At 35.9% G+C, this 26,259-nt stretch overlaps 1 protein-coding gene across 16 annotated transcripts in view; it reads right to left on the minus strand.

Annotated features, from left to right (window-relative positions):
• The window catches only part of BLTP1 (bridge-like lipid transfer protein family member 1), a 237,137-nt gene that overhangs the window by 16,994 nt on the left and 193,884 nt on the right, over positions 1–26,259 (minus strand). For 12 of the 16 annotated variants that reach the window (XM_064285382.1, XM_064285392.1, XM_064285380.1 and 9 more), the window contains 15 exons: positions 26,050–26,180; positions 24,644–24,767; positions 22,290–22,399; positions 19,569–19,659; positions 19,034–19,096; positions 16,717–16,958; positions 15,992–16,207; positions 14,578–14,758; positions 10,167–10,368; positions 8,160–8,321; positions 6,925–7,064; positions 5,680–5,881; positions 3,390–3,590; positions 2,467–2,646; positions 306–443 (listed from right to left, as the gene is read on the minus strand). In XM_064285382.1, coding sequence (XP_064141452.1) covers positions 306–443; positions 2,467–2,646; positions 3,390–3,590; positions 5,680–5,881; positions 6,925–7,064; positions 8,160–8,321; positions 10,167–10,368; positions 14,578–14,758; positions 15,992–16,207; positions 16,717–16,958; positions 19,034–19,096; positions 19,569–19,659; positions 22,290–22,399; positions 24,644–24,767; positions 26,050–26,180 — 2,383 coding nt within the window. Of the gene's footprint in view, positions 1–305; positions 444–2,466; positions 2,647–3,389; positions 3,591–5,679; positions 5,882–6,924; positions 7,065–8,159; positions 8,322–10,166; positions 10,369–11,079; positions 14,002–14,577; positions 14,759–15,991; positions 16,208–16,716; positions 16,959–19,033; positions 19,097–19,568; positions 19,660–22,289; positions 22,400–24,643; positions 24,768–26,049; positions 26,181–26,259 lie in introns of those variants that run through there. The other 4 variants (XM_064285385.1, XM_064285383.1, XM_064285384.1 and 1 more) reach the window with 3 other exon arrangements.

The raw sequence follows: 26,259 nt of genomic DNA on the forward strand, positions 1-26,259 counted from the left end.
TGTCCCATAGGGTTTCCTAGGCTGAAATCTTTACAAAAGCAGATTCCCAGGTCTCTTCTCTCACAGAGTGGCTGGTGGGTTCAAATTTCCCACCTTTCTGTTAGCAGCTGAGCACTTAACCACCGTGCCACCAGGGCTCCTTCTAGCACTAATGTCCTAGAAGTCAGTAGGCACTTGCTGAATGAATGAGTGAATCTCACAGTACTACTTACCAAGTAAGAGAAAGTCTGTTATAAATCATGAATCTTGTTACCATTATAACCAAAATTAACAGCAACCTAATTATAATTACACGATAAACTTACTCGGCAAATTTATAGTTTGGTCTCCAAGGAAAAGGCGTCTTGCAATACTTCTCCTATACCAGGCTCTTGGAAATGCCAGAATTTCACTGAGTCGGCGCATGTCATACTTAAAGGAGGCAGACCCTATATCACAAACAGCTGATACATAAATAAATAAAATTTGTTAGGACTTGGAACAAATTTACAAAACCTTTAATATTCTCACAAGATAGGCATGATAAGACATGATATTATACAGCTGAATTATGTTACAGTTCATGAAATATCAAAGTAAGTTATATATTATGGTTGGCAAGTGATACTATGTCCCTTCCACAAATTACAAAACTAGCACATTCTAACACTATTAATCCCATTTCCTTTCCTGAGACAAGGTCAGCTTGGAATTCTATTATCACGTGATGAAATTCCCAGAGGTTTTAAAGATCTGTCTTACAGCCGGCTTTCAACTTTAACACTGGGGCTCTTCTCAGATAAGGAAAACAAACCATGGAGATGAGCTAGGATACAAATTTCCTCAACAGTAGTTACAAACTACAGCCAGGACTACTGTTTTCCTCTTAGACAAGGAGCAGTGACTTGTCTTTCTGAGTGCACTCTCATGGGTTCTGCTGTGAGCCCTCCTCTGCTCCTGCTTTTTGTACGCCTCTACTTCTCCACCATTACTTGTGTAGAATTCACCTGCCAACGACTCCCACATAGCAAGTTTCTGTTTGAGCCTGAGTCCAGCCATCAGCCAATTAATTGCCTACTGGGCCCTTCTACCTAAATGTCCTATAGGCATTTCCTTCTTTATTTTCAGTCTGAGTTAGTGGTATCATTGCCCCCTCAGTTATCTAAGAAATTTGCAGCGTTCTTATCTCTACCGCCCTTCCCACAGCTTGTTCTCTCAAGCTGGTGGATTCTCTTCTATCTCTCTGGAAACCACCTCCTCTTGTTTTTTTTACTGTCACAGTTCAGGCCTTCATCCTCTATTGCCTGGTCTATTTCAACAGCCTTCGCAAGCATCTTTTCTCTCCCATCTTCCATAATACCATCAACTCTCTTTCTAAACCACCAATCGAAAACATCATTCAGCTTCTTAAAAACCTGTAATGGCTTCTCATTATCCAAAGGATCAGAATCCAATTCTTTAGCTTGGGATACAAGTCTCCCACAATCTTGTCCTGATCTATTTTACCAGCTTTACCTCTAGCAACTCCTCTTTCCCTCTGTCCTGACCCACTTTGTAGAAGCAATTAAAAGTTGAGTTATACCCACACTTCAGCCAGAATAAGCCAAAAGTATGTTTTAAAAGCATACTTTCTGATACTTCTGTGCCACGAACACCATGCCAAGAATATTTTTACTCAGTTTTCAAGATCTAGCTCAAATATCATTTCCTCTGTGAAGCTTTCTTCAGTCTCCCACATGACATGGCTTTCATTTCCTCCTCTTTATATAAACCTCTATTACAGCATATATCATACTGTATTATCATCTACACATAAAACCTCACCTTATTCATGCTTGTTCCCCTCAATCACCTAGCACAGTGCCTGGCACAAGCTCACTGTAAAATACAGGTTCAGTATATGTTTGCTGAGTGAATACTGGTTGATTTTATACACTGTATCTGTTCAATTAATAATTACAAAAGTTTATACTCACAGAGTACTCTTGAGTGCTTAAAAATATTTTACATGCATTTAATTTTAAATACTCATATCACAATGCAAAAATAAGGGAATAAATGATTTGTGCATGGTCATAGAGCTAGTTTTAAAGCTAGAGATACAAACACAACTTAAGATCTTCTGACTTCAACTATAGTTTTTTTTTTTTTTTTTAGCAACATCACTCATCTTCTTTTAGTGTTTTAAGAATTTCAATCAGAAAATTAAAAAAAAAAGCAAATAGTAGAAATTTTACGAATTCATAATAGAGAAGAGTGAAGAAAAGAAGCATGCTTCAGTGATTTAACTAGGTATATTTTGGCCCTTGAATGATAAGTAATACTTCACATATTTGTCATCTGGACTCATCTCTCCTTTAAAAATCAACTTATCATCAAAAGCTTAACATTATTAAATGTATTTAATATGCAAACACTGCTAATAGGGAAGCCACCATTTAATTCTAGAAAACAACATTTTGATTTAAAAACTATAAAATTGAATACCAGATATATTTATTAACGTAGTGTCCATTTTGCTTGCAGACTTGCTTACAGACTGACTTTCAAAAAATGAGGCACCTCCTGAACGCCTTATCCGAGACAAACTCACTTTTACAAATTCAAGGTTTATACTGAGGGAGTCTTTCCGACCAGTGACTGAAGTAGGTTCTTCATCCACGTTCCCTTAAAAAAAAAAATACATAAATGTATGTATACAAATGTACACACAACTATCTAGTTAGATGAAAATTACCCAATATACTGGAAGATGCAATCAGTTAAATTCAAGCAGAATAATATAATGAGCATTAGAGCTCCTAACAACAGTTGAATGGGTTCAGTACTATACACATGACTGGTGATTTATACAACCATTTCCCAAAGACAAAAACTAGAACTGATACGGAGTATATGTCTTCATTATTTATCTAAATGTTAGTCAAGAGACACTCGCTAATATCAAGATCATATGTACTTTTAATAGTTTAATTGAACTTTAAAATGCCAGTGAAATTTAAGTTTACTAAATAACTAACTTGTCTCATTTTAAATTAACGTGACCTGAACACTTTAAAATTTTACTATTCATACAGCATAACTTCTTATACAAATAGACAGTTATTTGGTAAAATATTTAAACATTTAGTAACGTAAGTAACCTTTGATCTTCTGAGATTATTATGCTGTGTATATCACTTACACAGTTTTCCAAAATTTCTTATTCTTGTGTAATTAATATACTTGAATTGCTTATTTCATATTTCTATTTATTCTGTAGGGACAAGATGGATATTATCAAAAGGGAAAATACAAAAAATTTCTGATCTTGGTTTGTATCCATTATTAAAGGTACCATGATTTCTAAAAAGATGAAAGCTTGAAAAGATGCAATGAACCTAAAAAAGATACAGATATGCTCAGTATACCTAATCCTCCTGATCCAGATGTGAGTCCGGAAACGGCAGTTTTTTGTTTCCCTGCTCCGTATGGATGAAATACATAAAGGGAAAAGTCAGACATGCAGGCAGTGAAGCTCAAGCCAGACGAACTGCTGCTGGAACTGGTCAGATCTGACTGACTGCTACTGTGTCGACTTCTGCCAAGAGGGCTGCCTAATCCTGATGAACCTACAGTGGGTACAAGAAATCCAAAATATAGGCCACAAGGGAGTAAAAAAAAAAAAATCCAGTCACTAATACTATGTTCTCAAAAACCAAACATGACTGCAAAATAAGTGGAAACACATAAAACTTTACCACCTGTTGTCATCAAGCTGATTCCGACTCATAGCAACCCTACAAAACAGATTAGAACTGCTCCGTGAGGTTTCTAAGAAGCGGCTGGTGGATTTGAACTGCCAACCTTTTGGTTAGCAGCCAAGCTCTTCATCACTGCGCCACCAGGGCTCCCAAAACTTTACTAGATCAATAGGATTTAAATTTTTGAAATAGAAATGAGGACTTAAGTTGCATTTTCCAATTACTTTTCCCTGTAAGCCAGGGTTGAATACTCTGCTCATCTTTAAGATAATTACTTATATATATGCTTAGCCAACTATATGGTTCCTTATTTCCTTTCTCCTTTGCTCTACTGGAAGCAGGCAGTGGAAGAGGCCCAAAATAGTTGGGGTTGGGCAAAAGGGGCAGTAGAACAAATTGTGCAAAAAACACATGATACAGCTTGAGTCCACAGTTCAGTTGGTAAAAGTAGAGATAAAACGAGGCATGTAAGGCAGAAAGGAAAACATCTTTCAAGGAGAGCAAGTGCACTTACCGACAACATTTCAAATATGCTTTAAAAAATATGGATATTGTGACAACCTATACTTTCTATACATTTATTCTCATCGTCATTTCCTCTTGAATGTTTTATAATGATAAAACGACGGGTGCTATTTCATTTTTGTGTTTTCTAAGGAATCAAAATGTAGGCATATTTCATATTCTTTTCACTATATATTCCTAGGATAACCCAACCAAACCAACCCACTGCCAGGGTCACCAGTGTTACAAGTAAATACTAGGGATATACACAATTTTCCTTTTTCCAAGAAAAAAGCTCTTGACGGGTGGTTTCTCTAAAGCCAGTTTGTATTTTTTCTGTTAGTCCTTGATGAGATTATTAAGATAAAATTCTGAATCTAAGATGACTGACTGCTCAAATAACAGGAGCCAAAACCTGAACTGTAGTTCCCTTCCAAATCAGAAAGTTGTTTCCTTCTCTTTCCTTCTCCACTGCCTTTGTGCCTCTCTTAAAAATACTTCAGGACCCCCCCCCCCTTTTTTTTTTAATGCAGGCTGTCTCAACTTCAGAACTATTGACATTTCAGACCAGCTAGCTCTTTGTTTCCAGGTGGGCAGTGGGGGGGTCACGTGCACTGTAGCACGTTTAGCAGCATTCCTGGCTTCCCCACTGGATGCCAGTTACACTCCCTCAATTGTGACAATCAAAACTGTCTCCCTACATTGCCAGATATTCCTTGGGGGCAAAATGCCCCTGGTTAAGAACCGCTATTTTAATGATATACCAATTCTCTTACCAATTTTCATTCAATCTAGTCTCTGCAAAGATATTCTATAAAGTCTGTATCATTTGTATTTGTGACCTCTGCTTTTTAGAGCAAAAATGGCATGAGCTTTAATACAGTAAAAGAAAAAAAGTGACTCATTAGGAAATCATATCTATTTTAAAGACAAAACCTTGCATAAAACAGACATTTGATATAACTAACAAAATTTACCATTAAAAAATATATACTCTTCGATAAAACTTAGTTCAATTTCACAAGAAATCCTTGCCAGATAACACTATGCCTCTTTCATTTGCAACACTGATTACTCGTAAATGTAAAAATCCAGCATAAAACAACAGGATAAAAAAGAACATTCAAGAATACTTGAACATGTGTATTATTATATGACAGTTGCTTCATAGTGCTTATAGTAAGTACATTCAAGCCAACAACAAAATGCTATCCAACTGGCCTTCGTTTAAAAATACAAACTAAAGGGTACTCAACTTCCACTAATGCTTAAAATATACTCAAAACTTTGGTCTACTATAGATTTTTTCTATAAGTACTCTGATCCTAAAATATTTTTTCCAAATTTTTTTTTGGGTAAATCAGTTTATTAGAAATAGTATTTATTACTATTAAAAGAGTATTTATTTTAAAATAGTACTTGGCTTTATTCCAGAGGAAAAATGTTTCTCTACCTGGTATTCCAGTTTTGTTTGCCGAGGTCTTTGTCCCACTCTGAGGAACGTTACTTCCAGGGGATAAAGTCTCAGCAGGATACGCAGTCCCTAAAGTCTCCAGTTCTCCTCGGTTTGAAGAAAACACCAAGTCCAGAGATGGCAGCTTTAGCATGCATTCTACTCTTGATACTGGCAAACAACTAAACTTGATCTGTGAGGGCTGAAAAAGAACAAGAGGCAAAAAAAGGTTTCTAGGAACTGGATTTTAATAAGTTTCATATTGGATTCTAAAAGTCACATTTAATTTCCATTTCAGTCCACGTGCACCAAATTTCTTATGTTTCCTTATTTGACAACTTGAGTGTTCTGTGTTTACTGTCCTAGTTTTTTCAAATGGACAGATGATACATGAATCATAATGTATTAAGGAGCCATTTCTGAGTGATATTTAGACATTTAGATATCCTAGAACTTTAAAAACGTATGTAGTCATACTTGTACATAATCGAGTCTGTTTTTTTTTAAAGGAAATAATTTCCCTCATATTCAAATTGAAAGATTGTTCTAATAATGACAAAGATTTCATAAACGCTCAAGTTCTCACCAATTATGTGTTTTCATCAGACTTTTGAAATATATAGTGCAAAACTCCAGAAGACCAAACTGAAGTTCTTTTGGCCAAATTGTTGTAGAAAATACTTGGAATAAATTGCCATTAATGCCTCTTTTATCCTTGAGATTATAAAATTTTAATTAAGGGTAAGCTAAACCCTGAAGTTTGAATACAAGTAGTGATCAAATTCTCCTTAATAAATGGCCTCAGACTCTATTATATGCTCTCAAAGGCCTATTAATAGGGTTGCATTTTAGAATGAAAGATGAAATTAAAAATTATAGAAGTCTTGGTAATAATTCTAACAAAGGTAGTATTGTGACACTATCTCAATTACACGTTATATCTGCCCAGAAAGGATCACAATGGCAAGAAATAAAAGTACCATAAAAGGAAAATATTTTTTTAAAAAGGTCTTATGTATTTTTATTTTCCCCACCAAAGTATGAGATCTAAATTTTGAAAACCAAAAGATCAATGAACCTTCTCGACAGAAAAGTAAACATATAGATAAAATTTTATATTTACTTTCCAGAAGCTTAGGCAACCTCCAAGCCATCATAAACACCCTAAAGGCACATGAATGTTTCAAATAAACATCAGAATTTTTTTTTTCTTTAAAGTAAAAAGTACTAGATGAAGTCTATCACCTGAACTCGTACATAAACCACAACATCTACAGGGAAGGAAGAGTAAGCGGATGTTGAAGATGATACTAATGAGGTTGTTGATTCTTCCATAGGATCTGAGATTTCAAAATGTCCCATATCTTCATCTTGTGAGCTGACAGCTGTTAAAATATTCAAAGTTTTATTATTCGGACAAGGATAAATGGGTTATTAAAATATCCTTTTCTCTCATGTTATTACCGAGATCAGGTGTATGAAAACACAGATACATTTGCTTCTATAGCCTAACATTCTACACATCTGGTTCTATTCCAATTTCTTGCTCGTTTCCCCAAACTCAAATTCCCCTGCTGCTACGCCACACACTGTCCAGGGAAAACAGCAGTGGTTATATCCTTGCCTCTAATGAGACTGCAGTCCAAGGGGACACTAACGCAGGACCTAAAGAAACCAGGAAAATGAGCATGAAAAAACTGAATTTTAGTTTTAAGAACCCATCGTGAAATATATAGCCTCCTCTTTCTAACATCACTTGGGTTCCAAATCTTACTCCTGATCTAGGGACTTCTGGCCACATCAGGCAATGCCTCAGTTCCTGTACTAGATTTTTTTCAACCTAAGCCAGACCTGCTATAACAGATACAGCATAATGCTAGGAATGAGATGTTAATTTTGTTATTAGCTAGCTGTGCCCTTGGGCAAATCATATAACCTCACAGGGACTTAGTTTCCTCATTTATAAATAAGGACTGATCTCTCAAGTTCTTTTTCAGTTCTATAATTCTTTTGTATTTATCACTGAACATATCATATAAAAGTACAGGCAATCCTGGGTTATGAACTTTCTTCAACTTACATACAATCCATACTCACAAACCAACACCCATAAAGCCTATTATATTAAAAATTTGAGTTCGTACAATGGTCGTAGTAACAAACAGATGCTACTTTGCAACATCAAAAGATTATTATTACTGTATTATGTTAAATGTTTTAGTGTACCTGAAATTTTTTCATTAATGTTTTTTATGCAGAGAAAGGTGCACTATAGACTATATGCTAAGCCAAACATTCGACTAACTGACATTAGATACAAACCACACCTAACTGTTCTGACTTATATACAAATTCAACTTAAAGACGGACTTATAATCAGGGGACTGCCTGTATCATATGATAGCATTAAGAAATTTTTCTAAGTAAAGGGACCCAAGATATATGTGATGGGGGAGTAAGTATATAAGAAACATGCCTACCTGTATAATTCCTTTCAATTGGTGTAATTGGAATAGTTTCCAGAGCCTTTTCCAGGAAGTCTAACAGGCAGGGACTAATAACCATTTCTTCTGGCAATGACTGAAGTGCAACCCAGGCATATAACTTGGCTGTTTTTACTCCTCCGCTTCCTTTTCCTTTGGCTAGAAAATTTGTAAATGTGAGGTACATTTAATAGAATTTAGTAAACAGGTCCAATAAAACATAAGAAGATAATTTTGTGAGAAATTAGAATTATAAGACAGTCTAATCAGGTGAAGCAGGTTATATGTAAGACCATACAAGAAAGCAATAAACATATCGGGTTGACAGAAATGATATATTAATGTTAGAGTACAAAGATGACTAATGATGTTTAACACAATAGTTATTCCTACTTGCTCTAGTTTATAAATTTTGGTCCAATTTTCCAACTTCACACTTTGCTAAGTCTCTCAGCATTAATTTTTTTTTCCCACTTCAGAAGTAAGACAAAACTTTGGCCAACAGTGTTTAGTGGCAAATGAGGAAAAAGTCATTGTTTTCAGACTTTATCTTCTTGCTGTTCTTAGTTTGTACATATTTATTTCCTACCTCAGCTGCCGTGTCTCCTACCTATTTCCAGTTCAGCAGAATGAGAAGAACAGCTAACTAAGACTTAGCTAAATTTGGCTTAGGTTTCCAGCTCCCACACTTATTAGTTATGTAAACCTAGGAAAGACATTCAATTGCTATGTGTATTACCTCTCCTCATTTATAAAATGGGTATGATAATACCTATTCTGTACTAAATAGACATATATGTGCCTTGTCAATGGAAAAGTGACACAAAAAATATTAGACATTATTATATGATTATCATGAATTTTATACGATCGATGTATTTTTATGTATCAAGTACCATCTCCCAAATGACACTTTTAAAAATAATTCTTGTAGACCCTGATGTTCCCTTTTTGGAAATTCTGCCATATTTATAAGGTATTATCATGCGGGGTGGTAGCCATTCCAAGATAGCTCCCAATGATCCTTGCCTCCTGGTATTCATGCCCTTGTGTAGTTCTCTCCCACAGTGAAAAGGCTGACCTGTGTGGCCAATAAGATACTGTGGAAGTGGTGGTATGTGACTTTGGAGGCTAAATCATAAAAGATATTACAGCTGCTGCCTTGTTCTCTTTGGATCATTTCTTTGCGGGGAAGTCAGGTACCATATTATGAGAACTCTCAAGCAGCATTGTAGAAATGTCCATCTGGGGAGGAACCGAGGTAACAGCTTCCCAGTCACATGACTGGGACACACTAGAAGTAATCTTCCAGCCCCAGTCAAGTGCTCATAGGACTGCGGCCCTGGCCAATATCTTGACTGCAACCTCATGGAAGACCCTGACCTAGATTCACCTAACCAAACTGCTCCTGAATTTCTGATCCACAAAAACTGTGTTTGTGGTTAGAAGCCACTAAGTTTTGGAGTAATTTATTTTGCAGCAATAGATAATTAATAGATGTGGTTAATCCCAATATACTCTGTCTTAAAAGTTTAAGTTTGCTCATTACATTAAAAATGAGATTTTCTGAATTCTTTCTCTACTACAGCCATATTCTTAACATAAAACCCACTGCCGTTGAGTCTATTCCAACTCATAGCGAGCCCAAAGAGTTTTTGAGGCTGTAAATCTCTATGGAAGCCAACTGCCATCTAGACAATAAGCCCCAAATTTGAGCTGCATAAAACTATCCTTTTCTAAATGTATGTAGACTTATACATTTAATTAAGTAAACTAGTTAGTTCATTAAGTTTATTTAAACCAATATTCTAAAGTAATATCAGTTTGAAAAATAACCAATAGTTGGCTCACATTTCCATATATGACCTTCACATAGTTATTATTTACAAATCTATGTCTTTTTTCTTAAGCATGTAAATTTTAATGTATCAACAGAGCAGGTAGGTGGTGACTAAAAATTAAGTTAGAAAAAAAAAAAAAATAGAGTATATGCCCCTTAAATACCTGAGGGAATAGGTGGGGTTTGGGGAAGAAGTAAGGTGTTAGTCTTGCTGTGGACAGTGCAAGGTAAAGGAGGAGAAGGAGGAGATGCTGCACTATCTTTCATACCATACAGCTTGGATTCTTTAGAGAGTGTTCTTGGCAAGGAAGATCCTCTGGATGCGTTAGGTGATTCAGTCTTTAGAGTCTTGGAATTGTAATGCAACTGTATTGAAACAAATAAACTTTCAAAATTAAAATTATGCAGATGAGGAAGACCAAGAAATACAGACCAATGTGGTAGAAAGAATACTGATGCAGGACTCAGAAGACCCAATTCTAGATCTTTCAAGATAGTTTTGTAATTGTGACAAGTTTCTTAACTTGCTTTCATTTTTAAAATCATAAAGATTATCCCAGGTAATCTTTAAAGTTCTTTCCAGCTTAACATTCTAAGATCCTATAGTTCTATAATCCAAAAAAAAAAACTACTTAATGAAGTTACGCTAGACAAGATTTAATGAGTACGTTAATAATAAATACCAATGTTGAAAAGGAAAACAACCACGTAATTCCTTTAGGTTTCTTCTAGAACCTAAGACATTTCAATACTTCGTTTGGTGGAGACAAAGCAAGAGCACCTATGACTATACAATAAGTCTCTTGAATTACTTGTTTTTTAACTTTCTGCCATTTTCAAGGAAAAATCAATATAAGAGAAGTGATAGCCTGCAATTTGGACATCAAGTCGTAATCAACTTGACAGCAACAGGTTTGGTTTCTTTTTGTTTGTTTTTATGTTAATAATATGGCTGTACTAGAAAAAACACTCTGAAAGTCTCATTTTTATTGTAATGAGCAAAGGAAGAACATATATGACAGAAAATAAATAATAAAAATGAGACTTTCAGAATGTTTTCTCTAGTACAGCCATATTCTTAACATGTCATGTTAAGACATGTTAACCCACTGCCATTGCATCAGTTCTGACTCATAGCAATCCCATAAGGTTTCCAAGGCTGTGAACCTCTATGGAAGCAGACTGTCACATCTTTCTCCCCTGGAACCACTGGTAGATTCCAACCACTGACCTTTTGGTTAGCAGTCAATTGCTTTAACCACTGTGCCATGAGGGCTCTTTATTCTTAAGGATGTCCAGATTGCAGGTTGTGAGTTTTCTTATACTACTTTTTCCAAGAAAGTTAAAAAACAAAGGATGATTCAAGGGACTTACTGTATGGTTGTAGGTGTTCCTGATCCACAAATACTATTAATATTTACCATCACTCATCTCTCAGTTTATCCTACTGTGGTGGTTTGTGTGTTGCTGTGATGCGGGAAGCTATGCCACTGGTATTTCAAGTACCAGCAGGGTCACCCATGGTGGACAGGTTTCAGTGGATCCTCCAGACCAAAAACAGACTAGGAAGAAGGTCCTGGCAATCTACTTCTGAAAAAATTGGCCAGTGAAAACATTATGAATGGCAACGGAACACTGTCTGATATCGTGCCGGAAGACAGCCCCTCGGGTTGGAAGACAGCCCCTCGGGTTGGAAGACATCCAAGATACAACCAGGTAAGCACTGTCTCCTGAAAGTGGAGTCAACCTTAATGACGTGGAGGAAGTAAAGCTTTTGGGACCTTCATTTGCTGACGTGGCACGACTTAAAAGTGATAAGAAACAGCAGCAAACACCCGTTAATAATCAGAACATGGAATGTATGAAGTACGAATCTAGGAAAATAGGAAATTGTCAGAAATGAAATGGAACACATAAAGATTGATATCCTAGGCATTACTGAGCCAAAACGGACTAGTATTGGCCATTCTGAATCAGACAATCACATGGTCTACTATGCCAGGAATGACAATATGAAGAGGAATGGCATTGCATTCATCATCAAAAAGAACATTTCAAGATCTATCCTGAAGTATAATGCTGTCAGTGATAACATAATATTCATTCACTTATAAGGAAGACCAGTTAATATGACTATTATTCAAATTTACATACCAACTACTAAGGCCAAAGATAAAGAAATTAAAAATTTTTACCAACTTCTGCAGTCGGAAATTGATCAAAAATGCGATCAAGATGCATTGATAATTACTGGTGATTGGAATGCAAAAGTTAGAAAAAAAGAAGGATTAGTAATTGGAAAATATGGCATTGGTGATAGAAATAACACCATAGACCATAATGATAGGAATTTTGCAAGACCAACGACCTACTCATTGGAAATATCTTTTTTTGACAACATAAACAGCAACTATACATGTGGACCTCGCCAGATGAAATACACAGGAATCAAATGACTACATCTGTGGAAAGAGACGATGGAGAAGCTAAAGAAAATTCAAACAAGTCCAGGAGAGCCAAAGTACAACCCTGAATATATCCCACCAGAATTCAGACACCATCTCAAGAATAGATTTGACACACTGAACACTAATGATCGAAGACCAGACCAGTTATGGGATGCCATCGAGGATATTATACATGAAGAAAGCAAAAGGTTATTAAAAGAACAGGAAAGAAAGAAAAGAATAAAATGGATGTCAGAAGAGATTCTGAAACTTGCTCCTGAAGGCAGAGTAGCTAAGGTGAAAGGAAGAAATGATGAAGAAAAAGAACTGAACAGAAGATTTAAAAGGGCAGCTTGAGAAGACAAAGTAAAGTATTATAATGCAATGTGCAAAGACCTGGAGTTAGAAAACCAGAAGGGAAGAACACACTCAGCATTTCTAAAGCTGGAAGAACTAAAGGAAAAATTCAAGCCTCGAGTTGCCATAGTGAAGGATTCTACAGGCATAATATTGAATGATTATCAAAAAGGACTGATCAACATCCCGCCATTTCAGGAGGCAGGATATGATCAAGAGCCAATAGTACTGAAGAAAGAAGTCCAAGCTGCACTGAAGGCACTGTTGAAAAACAAGACTTCAGGAATTGATGGAAAACATCTCAATGTCTCAACAAAATAGATGCAATGCTGGAAGCACTCACTCATCTATGCCAAAAAATTTGGAAGACAGCTGCCTGGCCAGCTGACTAGAAGAGATCCATATTTGTGCCCATTCAAAAGGAACATGATCTGGCAGATATTATCGAACAATATCATTAATATCACATGCAAGTAAAATTTTGCTGATGATAATAAAAAACAATTGCAGCAGGAGATCGAAAGGGAACTGCCAGAAATTCAAATCAGATTCATAAGAGAATGTGGAACGAGGGATATTATTGCTGTTATCAGATGGATCTTGGCTGAAAGCAGAGAATACTGGAAAGATGTTTGCCTGCGTTTTATTGACTATGCAAAGGCATTCCACTGAGTGCATCATTACAAATTATGGATAACATTGTGAAGAATGGGCATTCCAGACATTTAATTATGCCCATGCAGAATCTGCACACAGACCAAAAGGCAGGCATTTGAATGGAACAAAGGGATATTGTGTGGTTTAATATCTGAAAAGGTGTGTGTCAGTGTTGTATCCTTTCACCATACTTGTTCAATCTGTATACTGGACAAATAATCTGAGAAACTGGATCATATGAAGAAGAACATGGCATCAGTATTGGAGGAAGACTCATTAACAACCTGTGAAATGGCGATGGCACAACCTTGCTTGCTGAAAGTGAAGAGGACTTGAAGCACTTACTGATGAAGATCAAATACTATAGCCTTCAGTATGGATTGTACCTCAACATAAAGAAAACAAAAATCCTCACAACATCATGATAAACGGAGAAAATGTTGAAGTTGTCAAGGATTTCATTTTACTTGGATCAATAATCAATGCCATGGAATCAGCAGTCAAGAAATCAAAGGATGTATTGCGTTGGGCAAATCTGCTGCAAAAAAAAAAAAAAAAAAGACATCTTTAAATTGTTAAAAAGCAAAGATGTCAGTTTGAGGACTAAGGTGTGCCTGATCCATGCCATGGTATTTTCAGTTGCCTCATATGCATGCGAAAGCTGGATGATCAATAAGGAAGACCAAAGGCTTGATGCCTTTGAATTATGGTGCTGGCAGAGAATCCTGAATATAGCATGGACTGGCAGAATAATGAAAAGATCTGTTTTGGAAGAAGTACAGCCAGAATGCTCCTTAGAAGCGATGATGACAAGACTTTGTCTCACATAATTTTGACACGTAAAAGGAAGGGACCACTCCTTGGAGAAGGCCATCAAGATTGGTAAAGTACAGGGTCAGTGAAAAAGAGGAAGACTCTCAACAAAATGGCTGCACCGATGACACACTGGCTGCAATAATGGGCTCAAACATAGCGACGAGTGTGAAGATGGCATAGCACTGGGCAGTCTTTCGTTCTGGTGTACATAGGGTCACTGTGAGTTGGAACTGACTTGACGGCACCTAACAACATTAATAATTGAATCCCTTATCCTAAAAAATTATTATTATTTTACCTTTACATCAACTCCAGGAATGTAAAATACTGTTGTCTCCATGTCACTTGGCTTTGTCTGTAGAGATGACGGCACTTTTTTGCCAGTCATTAAATGGGTGGTAGATGCATAATTAGTTTGAAACTTCTTCTTTTTAGAAGGAGAATCTTGATCTAAGCTCCTGGAACTTCGATCATAACTCCTATAAATAGAAAAATGTTTTGTCATTTAAAAAAAGGAAACATCGCCTTTTCTTTTCTTCAAAAACAAACTTATTTATACAGTAACTGGAATGTAGTCCTTCACTAATAATGTCGCAAATTTAAAGCTTATTCACTGTCTCTAGCTAGACTGACTGATGCCTTGCATTGATGTTAATGTCGTAGCCCCATAACTATATAGGGCAGTTACCTTTATTCTTTTGTAAGATCATAATTATTTCACTTGAATACTTCAAAATATTAGGATGAACCTGACATCAGCAATTTATTACCGCTCAGCCTAAAATGTGAAGTGCATTATGGTAAATTAACATTATTTTTATCATCATATTACATTTGCAGCAGATTTTAACTTACTTAAAAGTGCCTTTTTATCTGGTCTTTCATTTTATAAAAGGCTCGTTAGACAAACAGAGCATTTAAATAATCTTTAATTATGAGAAATTTCAAATATATACAAATAAAGAGAATGGTATAAGGGACTCCCATGTCCCCATCACCCAGTTTCAAAAACTGTCAACGTTCTGTTATTTTTGTTTTAACTGTATCTCCACCCACCCCACTCCCATCCAACTATGCAATTACCATTATTTTTAGATTAGGAAAAATGAATTCAAAAGCAAAATGAATTTGAAGAAAAATCAATCTCAGGTTAAGCCCGGCTGTTTCACCATCTAGTTAGCAATGGAAGCAAACGATAAAGCTGCAGTTGTATCGTGAACGACACGCCGGACTACAGAGGCCCCTCTGTGAACTGATGAGGCTGTTTCCAATCTCTTACTTCTTTATGAACCTATCAGAACTCAATAAACATGATACCTATGAGTATTGTACTGTTTTTTTTTTTTTAAATATATATAAATAAAAGTAGCTAAATTAGTTAAAATCTAAATAAATATTTACTTAAAAATAAAATCTAAATAATATGAGTATTAACTGAAAAATTCATGCTTACATCAAAGGAAAATTTCAAAGATATAACCATTTTAATTAACAGATTTTTAGACTCTAAATCAGACATCTCTTTATAGTTTACACTTCTTTAAAGAAATTGTATCCTCCACAAATAACCATTCAACCATTTCAAGTATGGTTAGATCCCTGAAATCTGCATTTGGGACCTGAGGTAAAAAGGTTGTTGTAACTTAGTGATAGATCTGAATAGTATCTTCAACAGGTGAAGTTGCATTTACTCTTTTTCAACCATTTGTTACCTTCTCAAGCTTATATCATCATGTTCTTGTAGAAGGGTGGTTGGGTGGAGTACACATTTTCCACTATCAATTTCAACTCGTATATCAAGTTCAAAGTCAATATTTCTCTCTGAAGCTGTGCCACCAAGACTTCGGTTGACTGGTGCTGTTGGCCAGCGTTCAGTAAATAGCTGATGAACAGCAGCAAAGCCTGTTGCTTTTTTACGAGATGTATGTCTAGAGAAAGAACAACTGGTCATTACATTGCAGTAAAATGGGAAGACTTTTGAACAAATCATTTTCCAACGTTACAGTACGCAATAGTCTATAAATAGATTTTGTTTTATAAATTCACACAAATTACCCAACTAGCTCATACTGAGTTTTTTTCCTAAGTTTAGTGGAGTTACATTTTATTCAAGAGTTACATATTGAGCAATTACTATGTGCCATGCAATGTGCTAAGTGCTGAGGACACCGGCATAGTCACTGCTACACGAACTACATTCCTTTTCTCAAATTATAAAATTTAAATGATACTTTCCAGATTTTATTAAAAGAAGAATAGGAAAGGAAGAAAAATACCACATTGACCTAAATCACATTAATAAACCATGAACACATCTCTTAACCTCACTCAGGCTAGGCACATTAAGGCTATTTTCTACAAATATTAGGAATCACTTTAGGCTTAGTTCCACATTCTGAAACACTACCTAAGATCTTAAAACAAAAAGGCTACTTACGAGGGTTTTCTGTAAATATAAAACCTTTCCCTCTCATGGTCTTCTTCCTTTTCATCCTTCTCAGAATCGTCACTGGTAGAAGACAAACTGTCATCTCGCCGGCCCTCTTCATGTTGGAAAGAAAAGCCGCCTGGAGTTTTGGGAGAACTGAACACGGAACACGATCCTTCACTATTAGATGAGTAATGGCACTGACCATCAATAGTTACTGACAAAAGGTCCAGTTCTGTCTCTTCTGGAAACTGATTGTAAAAAAAGAAAATATCATTCAGGTTCATATTACAAGTTCCTTACCAATTAAAAAAAAATGAAAAAATATATAAAGTTAAACATTTCAAAATGCTTTCAGAGTTGAATTTCCTTACTCTGAACTGAAAGATCGGTCAGATTTATGAGCACGTAAAATAGCACACCAAGAAAGGAAGCAGAATGTCAAACCACAGAAAGTCACACCACTGATACACTAAAAATCAGAGTGAATTTTTACTTTAGATAAACATATATCATTCTATTAATTAGTACGCATTGTAATTCTTTAAAGTAGAAGTTAAACATGCTGTGGAAACAAAGAAAAAGCATAATGTGATTAATTGTAAATCAGAATGGCAGGAGCAATTCGTGATCAAAAAACATGCAGTGTCAGCAGAATGTACTGTCATCTCATGATGCCCGTGGATGCTTTTTGTGACTATATCTAAAAAGCCCTAATGGGTTGAAGAGAGATGCATAAATAGTTGCGTAATTAAACACGTATCAATCAATGAAACTTAAAAATGTTGTATTTTAAGGCAAATAGAGTTTGTATAAACACCATGTAACTAACTCAGGATTACACTGGGAGATCACTGTATTTAAGTAGGCCAAAAAAGAACAAAACTTCCTAGGAATGACCTCATTTCTACTCTCAGTTTTACAGGGTTGGTTAGTACTGTTTGAGAATGTGATAACCTTTTGTAAAGTATAATGTGCAAGGTCATGTAACTTATTATTTCAAACTATTAGATGCTACTATCAGACACATAGTGATATCCTACAATCCAAATTCCAAACACCTGCAGACTCCAGCTGTTCCTCACGTTTTATAAAATACATCTTAATGAGTAAACGTGTAAATCAGATTTTTCGGAACAGCTTCAATTTTTAAAACTTGTGGTAAGAGCTTATATAATTATCTGTTTTGTAATTTATAATTTTGATATGCCACTTTTTAAAAAGCAGGGTACACAGCTATTTAAAAATAGGACTTGAATCAATTCAAATATTAAGAATTAGTAAAATCCATTCAACTCACTGTAAATGATTTATTTCCAAGTTCTTTTTTAGAAAAAGAAATGTCTGTCAAACTTACTGTATAATTTAACAAAATTCAGTTTGACTGAATTCCATGATTATAGGATATACACCGAGACTCTAGCATGAGATGCGAGTAGGGGAAACGAAACAATACGTGTGGAATAAGTGGCAGTTTTTTTTTTATGTAACTTGACAGAAAAATTCTAGACAAGGATTTATATATATTTATTTAAATTCATTTTTACTCATAACTTATATTCAGGGAAAATATTTAATTCAATTTGTGAGTGATTACGCAGCACGTTTTCTGCACTGTTCTGAAAATCAGAATAATTTTTAAATGGTTCGTTTTTTATACATGCTCTTATACCGGTGGCTCAAAAGAAATACTATTCCATGATTAATTTGTTGTTCTGAATTAGATGTGATATTAACTTGAACTACTTTACCAATCTTAGTTTTATAAGACAAAGATTCATTTTGTAGTTGGCTGTAGTGAAAAAGAGGTTCACTTAGGGATTCAGCCGGTAACTACAATAAATTCCGATATTTGGTTTATGATTTGGTGAGTTAATTCGGTCTCTACTGTTATACAGGAAGCCCTGGTAGTATACTGGTTAAGTGCTACGGCTGCCAACCAAAGGGTCGGCAGTTCAAATTCACCAGGCACTCCTTGGAAACTCTATGGGGCAGTTACTACTCTGTCCTGTAGGGTCACCATGAGTCAGAATCGACTCGACGGCAATGGGTTTTTTTTGATTGTTACACATTTTAAATATTAAAATAAAAAAAATATAGTTAATATTAAATTATATAGATGTATAGAACTAAAATATGTGCCTGCAACGGTTTATGAAATATACATGATAAATTCAAATATCTTAAGCCTTTTAACTTAAAATATTATGTAAAATATTTTTGAAGTCTGAGCTTAGTTTGAAATGAAAGGAAGACATTTTGAAAGCAGATTTTCAGGACAGTTAATTAGTTTTAAAGCAAAATTTATGTTGTTCTTAAAAAGTACCTGAAAATACCCTTCCCCGGGACAGCTGGATTGAGGTGTACTTCCCCATACTGTATTTTTTAACTTAATTAAAATAATAAGAAAAAAAAAAAACTCATGAATAAAGAAAAAGAATGATTCCAAAGAAATAAAAAGCAAACATTTTAACATAAATTTTAACATCCTATGAAATTAGAATGTAACTTTAAGTCTAACCTTCTTTTAGTTTCTCCTATTATCTATAATGTATTCTGAACAAAATACACAAATAAGTACTAACATTATTTTCATATTATATATTTACCTCTATGTAAAAGACCTAGTTTAATGGGAATTCGCACTTCAAAGGAAAGGTATTCAACAAAAACATTTCTACCTAGAAACCAGCAGTTCTGGAGTTTTTATTCTACATGCAGGACACAAACACCTGTAGCATGACTCTGAAATGAGTTCATTTTAGGCAGGAATTAGTATTTTGAAATTGTGTAATTAGTATAATTTTGTAATTACTAAGATCTATTAGCAATTTGTATCTGTGACAAATAATATCTCTTACTGTATCCTGGATATTGAAAGTTACTCTGGGCCCAGGAGATGCTGCATCCACACGGATTTCCGGGAGTTCCTCAGTTTCTCCTACTCGAGAACTGTAAGTAAAGTTAGGAAATATTAATATGATAGTTTTTAAAAGAACATTCCTGGACTTCATAAAAGTCTGATTAATGACATTAACACTGTATTCCTAAATATTTACTTTTTCTAAGGATTTAACTTTTGGTATTGGATCTCTTAAACTTTAGCATCTCATATAAAAAGACTCAATGTTCTGATGGACACAAGATTTTGTAAAACTAAACCATATAAAAAAGAATTCATACTTCTTAATTTATACTGATCATTTATTAGTAAAATACTATTTTACTGCAATAATATAAAAAATGTCCATTTTTTCATATACTAAATGTGTGTGTATGTAATCACACCTTTTCTCCTTGATAAGCTTAGAGCAACAGATACTGATATGCACATTTTCATTTCTTTGGACAGTCTGTAAGTTTACACATAAAACTTTTCTAAATACCACTACATTTCATTATGAAAAAGCACACATGTAGAATGACATCAAGGACATCATACACGAAGAAAGCAAGAGATCACTGAAGACAGGAAAGAAAGAAAAGACCAAGATGGATGTCAGAGGACACTCTGAAACTTGCTCTCGAATGTTGAGCAGCTAAAGCAAAAGGAAGAATCCCTGAAGTAAAAGAACTGAATGGAAGATTTCAAAAGGCATCTCGAGGAGACCAAGTATTATAATGACACGTGCAAAGAGCTGGAGATGGAAAACCAAAAGGGAAGAACACACTCGGTGTTTCTCAAACTGAAAGAACTGAAGAAAAAATTCAAGCCTTGAGTTGCAATAGTGAAGGATTCCATGGGGAAAATATTAAATGATGCAGGAAGCATCAAAAGAAGATGGAAGGAATACACAGAGTCATTATACCAAAAAGAGTTAGTCAATGTTCAACCATTTCAAGAGGTGGTATATGATTAGGAACTGATGGTACTGAAGGAAGAAGTCCAAGCTGCTCTGAAGACACTGGTGAAAAAAAAAGGCTCCAGGAATTGATGAAATATCAATTGAGATGTTTCAACAAACAGATGCAGCACTGGACGTGCTCACTCGTCTCTGCCAAGAAATATGGAAGACAGCTTCCTGGCCAACTGACTGGAAGAGATCCATATTTATGTCTATTCCCATGAAAGGTGATCCAACCGAATGTGGAAATTATAGAACAATATCATTAATATCACACGCAAGCAAAATTTTGCTGAAGGTCATTCAAAAACAGCGGCAGCAATATATTGACAGGGAGCTGCCAGAAATTCAGGCCGGTTTCAGAAGAGAATGTGGAACCAGAGATATTATTGCTGATGTCAGATGGATCCTGGCTGAAAGCAGAGAATACCAGAAGGATGTTTACCTGCGTTTTATTGACTACGCAAAGGCATTCAACTGTGTGGATCATAAGAAACTATGAATAACATTGTAAAGAATGGGAATTCCAGAACACTTAATTGTGCTGATGAGGAACCTTTACATAGATCAAGAGGCAGTTGTTCGGACAGAACAAGGGGAGACTGATTGGTTTAAAGTCAAGAAAGGTGTGCGTCAGGGTTGTATTATTCAAGCATACCTATTCAATCTATATGCTGAGCAAATAATACGAGAAGCTGGACTATATGAAGAAGAACGGGGCATCAGGATTGGTGGAAGACTCATTAACAACCTGCGTTATGCAGATGACACAACCTTGCTTGCAGAAAGTGAAGAGGACTTGAAGCACTTACTAATGAAGATCAAAGACCACAACCTTCAGTATGGATTGCACCTCAAGATAAAGAAAACAAAAATCCTCACAACCGGACCAATGAGCAACATCATGATAAACGGAGAAAAGATTGAAGTTGTCAAGGATTTCATTTTACTTGGATCCACAATCAACAGCCACGGAAGCAGCAGTCAAGAAATCAAAACACACATTGCATCAGGTAAACCTGCTGCAAAGGACCTCTTTAAAGTGTTGAAGAGCAAAGATGTCACCCTGAAGGCTAAGGTGCGCCTGACCCAAGCTGTAGTATTTTCAGTCCTATCATATGCATGTGAAAGCTAGACAATGAATAAGGAAGACGGAAGAAGAACGGACGCCTTTGAATTGCGATATTGGCGAAGAATATTGAATATACCATGGACTGCCAAAAGAACGAACAAATCTGTCTTAGAAGAAGTACAGTCAGAATGTTCCTTAGAGGCAAGGATGGCAAGACTGCGTCTTACATACTTTGGAGATGTTGTCAGGAGGGATCAGTCCCTGCAGAAGGACATCATGCTTGGCAGAGTACAGGGTCAGCAGAAAAGAGGAAGACCCTCAACGAGGTGGAGACACAGTGGCTGCAACAATGAGCTCAAGCATAACAATGATTGTAAGGATGGCTCAGGACCAGACAGTGTTTCATTCTGTTGTGCACAGGGTTGCTATGAGTCAGAACCAACTCAACGACACCTAACAACAACAATGCTGTGAAATAAACTTCTCAGTTTGATGGTACCTAGGTAGCATCAAACTAAGAAATTTATTGGTATTTCAGTAATACCGTCCATTTTTGCCATCTCAATGTTGTAATTTTGCCAATTAAAACACAAAAATAGGTGGTAGGTTTTGATAAAGGAGTCAGCAATTTCGTTCCTTGTTTCACTGGTTGAAATCTTTATTACCTTGCCCTTTCCATTCGTTTAAGAGGTGGTCTTCCTGAAGCAGAAATGGTTTTTGATCGGCTGTAACTTGGTTTGTAACCCAAGCCCCACTTATCCTTTAGGGAAGCAGCCTAATGAAATGGAAGAGAAAAAGGATGACTTTAAGCAACTGTTTATTGCTGTAACATCTGACTTCCTATAAAACATTCTACTGTTAAACAAATTAGTTTGTTTCTCCAAAGTCAATAATAAGTTATTTTAAAAGTCACTTAACAATATATGTGGATCAAAGTACAGCAGGAATCAGCTACTCCTTACCCTTAGTCTCAAGGACAACCAGGAGGGCTGTGCAGTGAAAATATGAGCCACCAGCTGGCCTGACAGAACAGAGAAAAGGAGGAAAGAAAAAGATCGGGAGTGGGGAAAACAGAAACAGGAGGAGAAGAAAGTAAAGATTAAAAAGGAAAGAACGGAGAGGAAATGAGAGTTAAAGATAAAGAAAGGGCTGAGGAGAAAAGAGTGAGAACCTGGGGGTGGGAAAGAAGCCACCAGACATCTTAAGTACCACTCAGGGGTTCCCCTGCCACAGAACCCCTCTTTATTACAGTAAAGGGAATACTCTCCCTGTCTTCAGATTCCTCTTCTCCAAACCTCTTTTTGTGTGTGTGGCGGGGCGAGCGGGCGGGGGTGTGTGGTGGTGGGAGACTAGATGTTAAGCAGATTCTCATACGGTGGAGATGTGGAAGGCCAGAGAGTGTAAAGAGAACTGAGGGGGAAATGTCGAATGAGACAGGTGTTACGAACTCAGATGTAATTTCAATAATTTCTCTAATGCTCTCTACCTAGTTTTATTTTTAACAGTCAATTACCAAATATAACTTACCATACAAACAGCACACTCGAAACATTTCAATTACATAATGATGGTTAGGCAGGTAGTAGAAAAGCTTTAAAACACAGAAGTATACATTACAGACCATCATTAACCATTTATTTTTATCAGAGGTCAGTGGTGAATAAATCAAACCGAATTTTATTTTTAATTTAAATAATTTAGAATAGTATTCAAACTGGACTCTCTGGGATTTTTTACCAAGGAAAGATCAAGCCAATGGCGAGGTCAAGCCTTTGCAGCCTCTGCCCCTTCCTGTGACTCCATCGGCTCTTATTTAATCTGTTTCATACACTGGGGTACCACTCAAATACCTTATCCTGGGGAAAAAGGAGTTTTAGCTGATTTTTAAAAAAGCTTAAAAACTCATTTACTTTTATCAAAAAAAGTGCAATTTTCACACTCACAAGACCACCTTGACAGAAAGCAGCGTACCTCCATTTGAATAAGTTTTACAATTATTTTCTACCATATGTTTATAGTATATTTATTTATTCCGATTGTACCAGATAACGAGATAGGCAGTGGGGTAAAAGATAAATAATTTGTTCTTTGAGAGATTTAAACTCCAACGATGGCAACTAAGTGAAAATAATTAAGGTAAGAAGAAAGAGTTGAGAGTGCACAGTGGCTGAGAGGTAAAATCTGGCCATGGAGAATGGCATAGGGGAAGAATGGATATCTCAAAAGATTTTCAGAGTTCACGTTTGAGTTAAAGACTAAAAAGCAAGTATGAGGCAGCTAAACATGGTGGTTAAAGTCATAGACTATAAAGTCTCATGGCCTGGATTTGAATCCTGGCTTTACCAGGATTGTTGGCTGTATAAACTTGGTCGAATTACTTAACCTCTCTGTGCCTCAATTTCTTCATCTTTAAAATGGCAGAAAATAATACAATCTACTTTATAGGGTTATTGTAAGGATTTAATGGGTTCTATATGTAAGTGGTGCAAATGGCTTGTGCTTAGCTACTAATCAAAAGGTTTGCGGTTTGAATCCACCTAGTGGTAACACAGAAGAAAGGCCTAGAGATCTACTTCCATAAGATTCCAAAACCAAACCCATTGCTGTCGAGTTGATTCCAACTCATAACGACCCTATAGGACAGAGCAGAACTGCGTCATAGGGTTGCCAAGGAGCGGCTAGTGGATTCGAACTGCCGACTTTTTGGTTAGCAGCTGAGCTTTTAATCACTGTGCCACGAGAGCTCCTTCCATAAGATTACAGCCATTGAAAACCCTATTGAGTACAGTTCTATTCTGGAACACATGGGGTTGCCATGAGTTGGAATCGACTGAATTTTTTTTTCTAATGAAGTGCTCAAAACAGTGCCTAGTACATAGTAGATATGAAATTTACAAATCAGCAGCTACTTTCAACATTGAATTAACAAAGAGAACAAAATAAGCATCACAGATAAGTTTTATAAAGTAAAAAATAAAAATCGTCTACTTTAATAAAATTCTTTTCAATGTTTACTCACTCGCATACTGGACCTCCGTAACTTTTTACGGACATCTCTTCGAATGTCATTCACAGCAACAGATTCTAGCTGTTGATAACGCTGAATTTCCTGGTTTATAGTGCCTTCACTTGCACCCAGTTTTCTGGGTACAAAACAAAGATGGAAATTAGTGTAGAGAAATAACAGAGGAAGACTGATTTTTATTCGCTCCTTTATAATTTTTTACTTATCAGAATGCCAAAGATTATGTATGGACAGGCCAAAACCCTTCACACAGTTAACACTCTTCTCTCTGGCAAACCTTAAAAGGCTTTCTCTATTATTTGAGGACATAGTTTTTACCCATTTCTGCATCAAGAGCCTCTCTGACAATCTCGTGAAATGTACAGACATACTGCAGAAAAATGTATGTATGTAAAATTCTGCATATAATTTAAACCAAAGGTAAAGATGTTGGAGGAAGAAGTCTATTTTGCTTCGAGTCACTTTTTCCTTTGAGAACAAAACTCAAACTGTAATGTATGTAGGTCAACAGGAAAATATGAATCACTGTGTAATTAATTTATAGACAAGTGTTTGGGCAATACCTCTCATTATGCAAAATGCATATATTTGTGTTAAGTCTTTGAATGCAAAAAACTCAAGTGCAGGTGTGTGAAGATTAGAAAGATGTGGCATGACCATCACCTTTTGGGAAAATACAAAAACTTCAAAGCCCAGCAAGAAGAATATTCTGAAAGAGGAAGTATTTACTTAGGTACTCATTACTATCCAGCAGCCAACGGATATGGAAAAAAAAATTACTACCACCTACTTGCTCCTCTCAACTCACACTACCCCTGTCTTAGTACTACAGAGCTGCTAACATTGGCAAGCAGAAAAAGCATGTATTCTGAATCCAGACACATGCAAGTTCAAATTCCTACTCTTGATCGTCTCTGATCCTCTGTGCCTCAGTCTTCTCATCAACAAAGTCTGGATACTGCCAGCAAACCTCACAGATGTTGTGTGGATTAAACTGAGATAATACATATCAAACTCGGGGTAGGTGCTCAATAAATGTTAAATTTGTTTTCCTCTTAAATACTTCATAGAAATACTAATGCTAGTAGAAGACATATATTTATATACACATACAAACACATGTATCTGTGTATCTACACGTGGAGAAATATGATTTGAAGTCAGTCATAAAATGCTCAAAAATAAGGAGTTGTAAAGAGCAGCAGACTAGCATTTTAGTCACTAAGTTATCACTAATAAACTTATGATCGCAGGTAAATTACCAAACTTTTCTGGGTTTTGATGTCTTTATTTATAAACTAAAGGGATTGCACTAACCCAAATTCAGTTTCCTCCCCATTTAAAATCCTATGATTCTAATACTAGGGAACACTATATTAAATTAAAATCATTATACGTACTTGAGATCATCTATTACTTTGGCCTGTTCATTCAGTTCTCTGATATCTACTATACGTTTCACAATTTTTCTTCCTCTAAGTTCTCCTGGCTGGCTGCCAGATGCTCCTTGTCTCCGATAATCTACAGTTTCCTGAAAAGTCAAACAGCATATCTGTCAATACCACCCTCAGATTACCCAGCAAATCCATACTATCACAAAATTAACACCT

This window comes from Loxodonta africana, chromosome 5, assembly GCF_030014295.1.
Source record: "Loxodonta africana isolate mLoxAfr1 chromosome 5, mLoxAfr1.hap2, whole genome shotgun sequence".
NCBI lineage: Eukaryota > Metazoa > Chordata > Mammalia > Proboscidea > Elephantidae > Loxodonta > Loxodonta africana.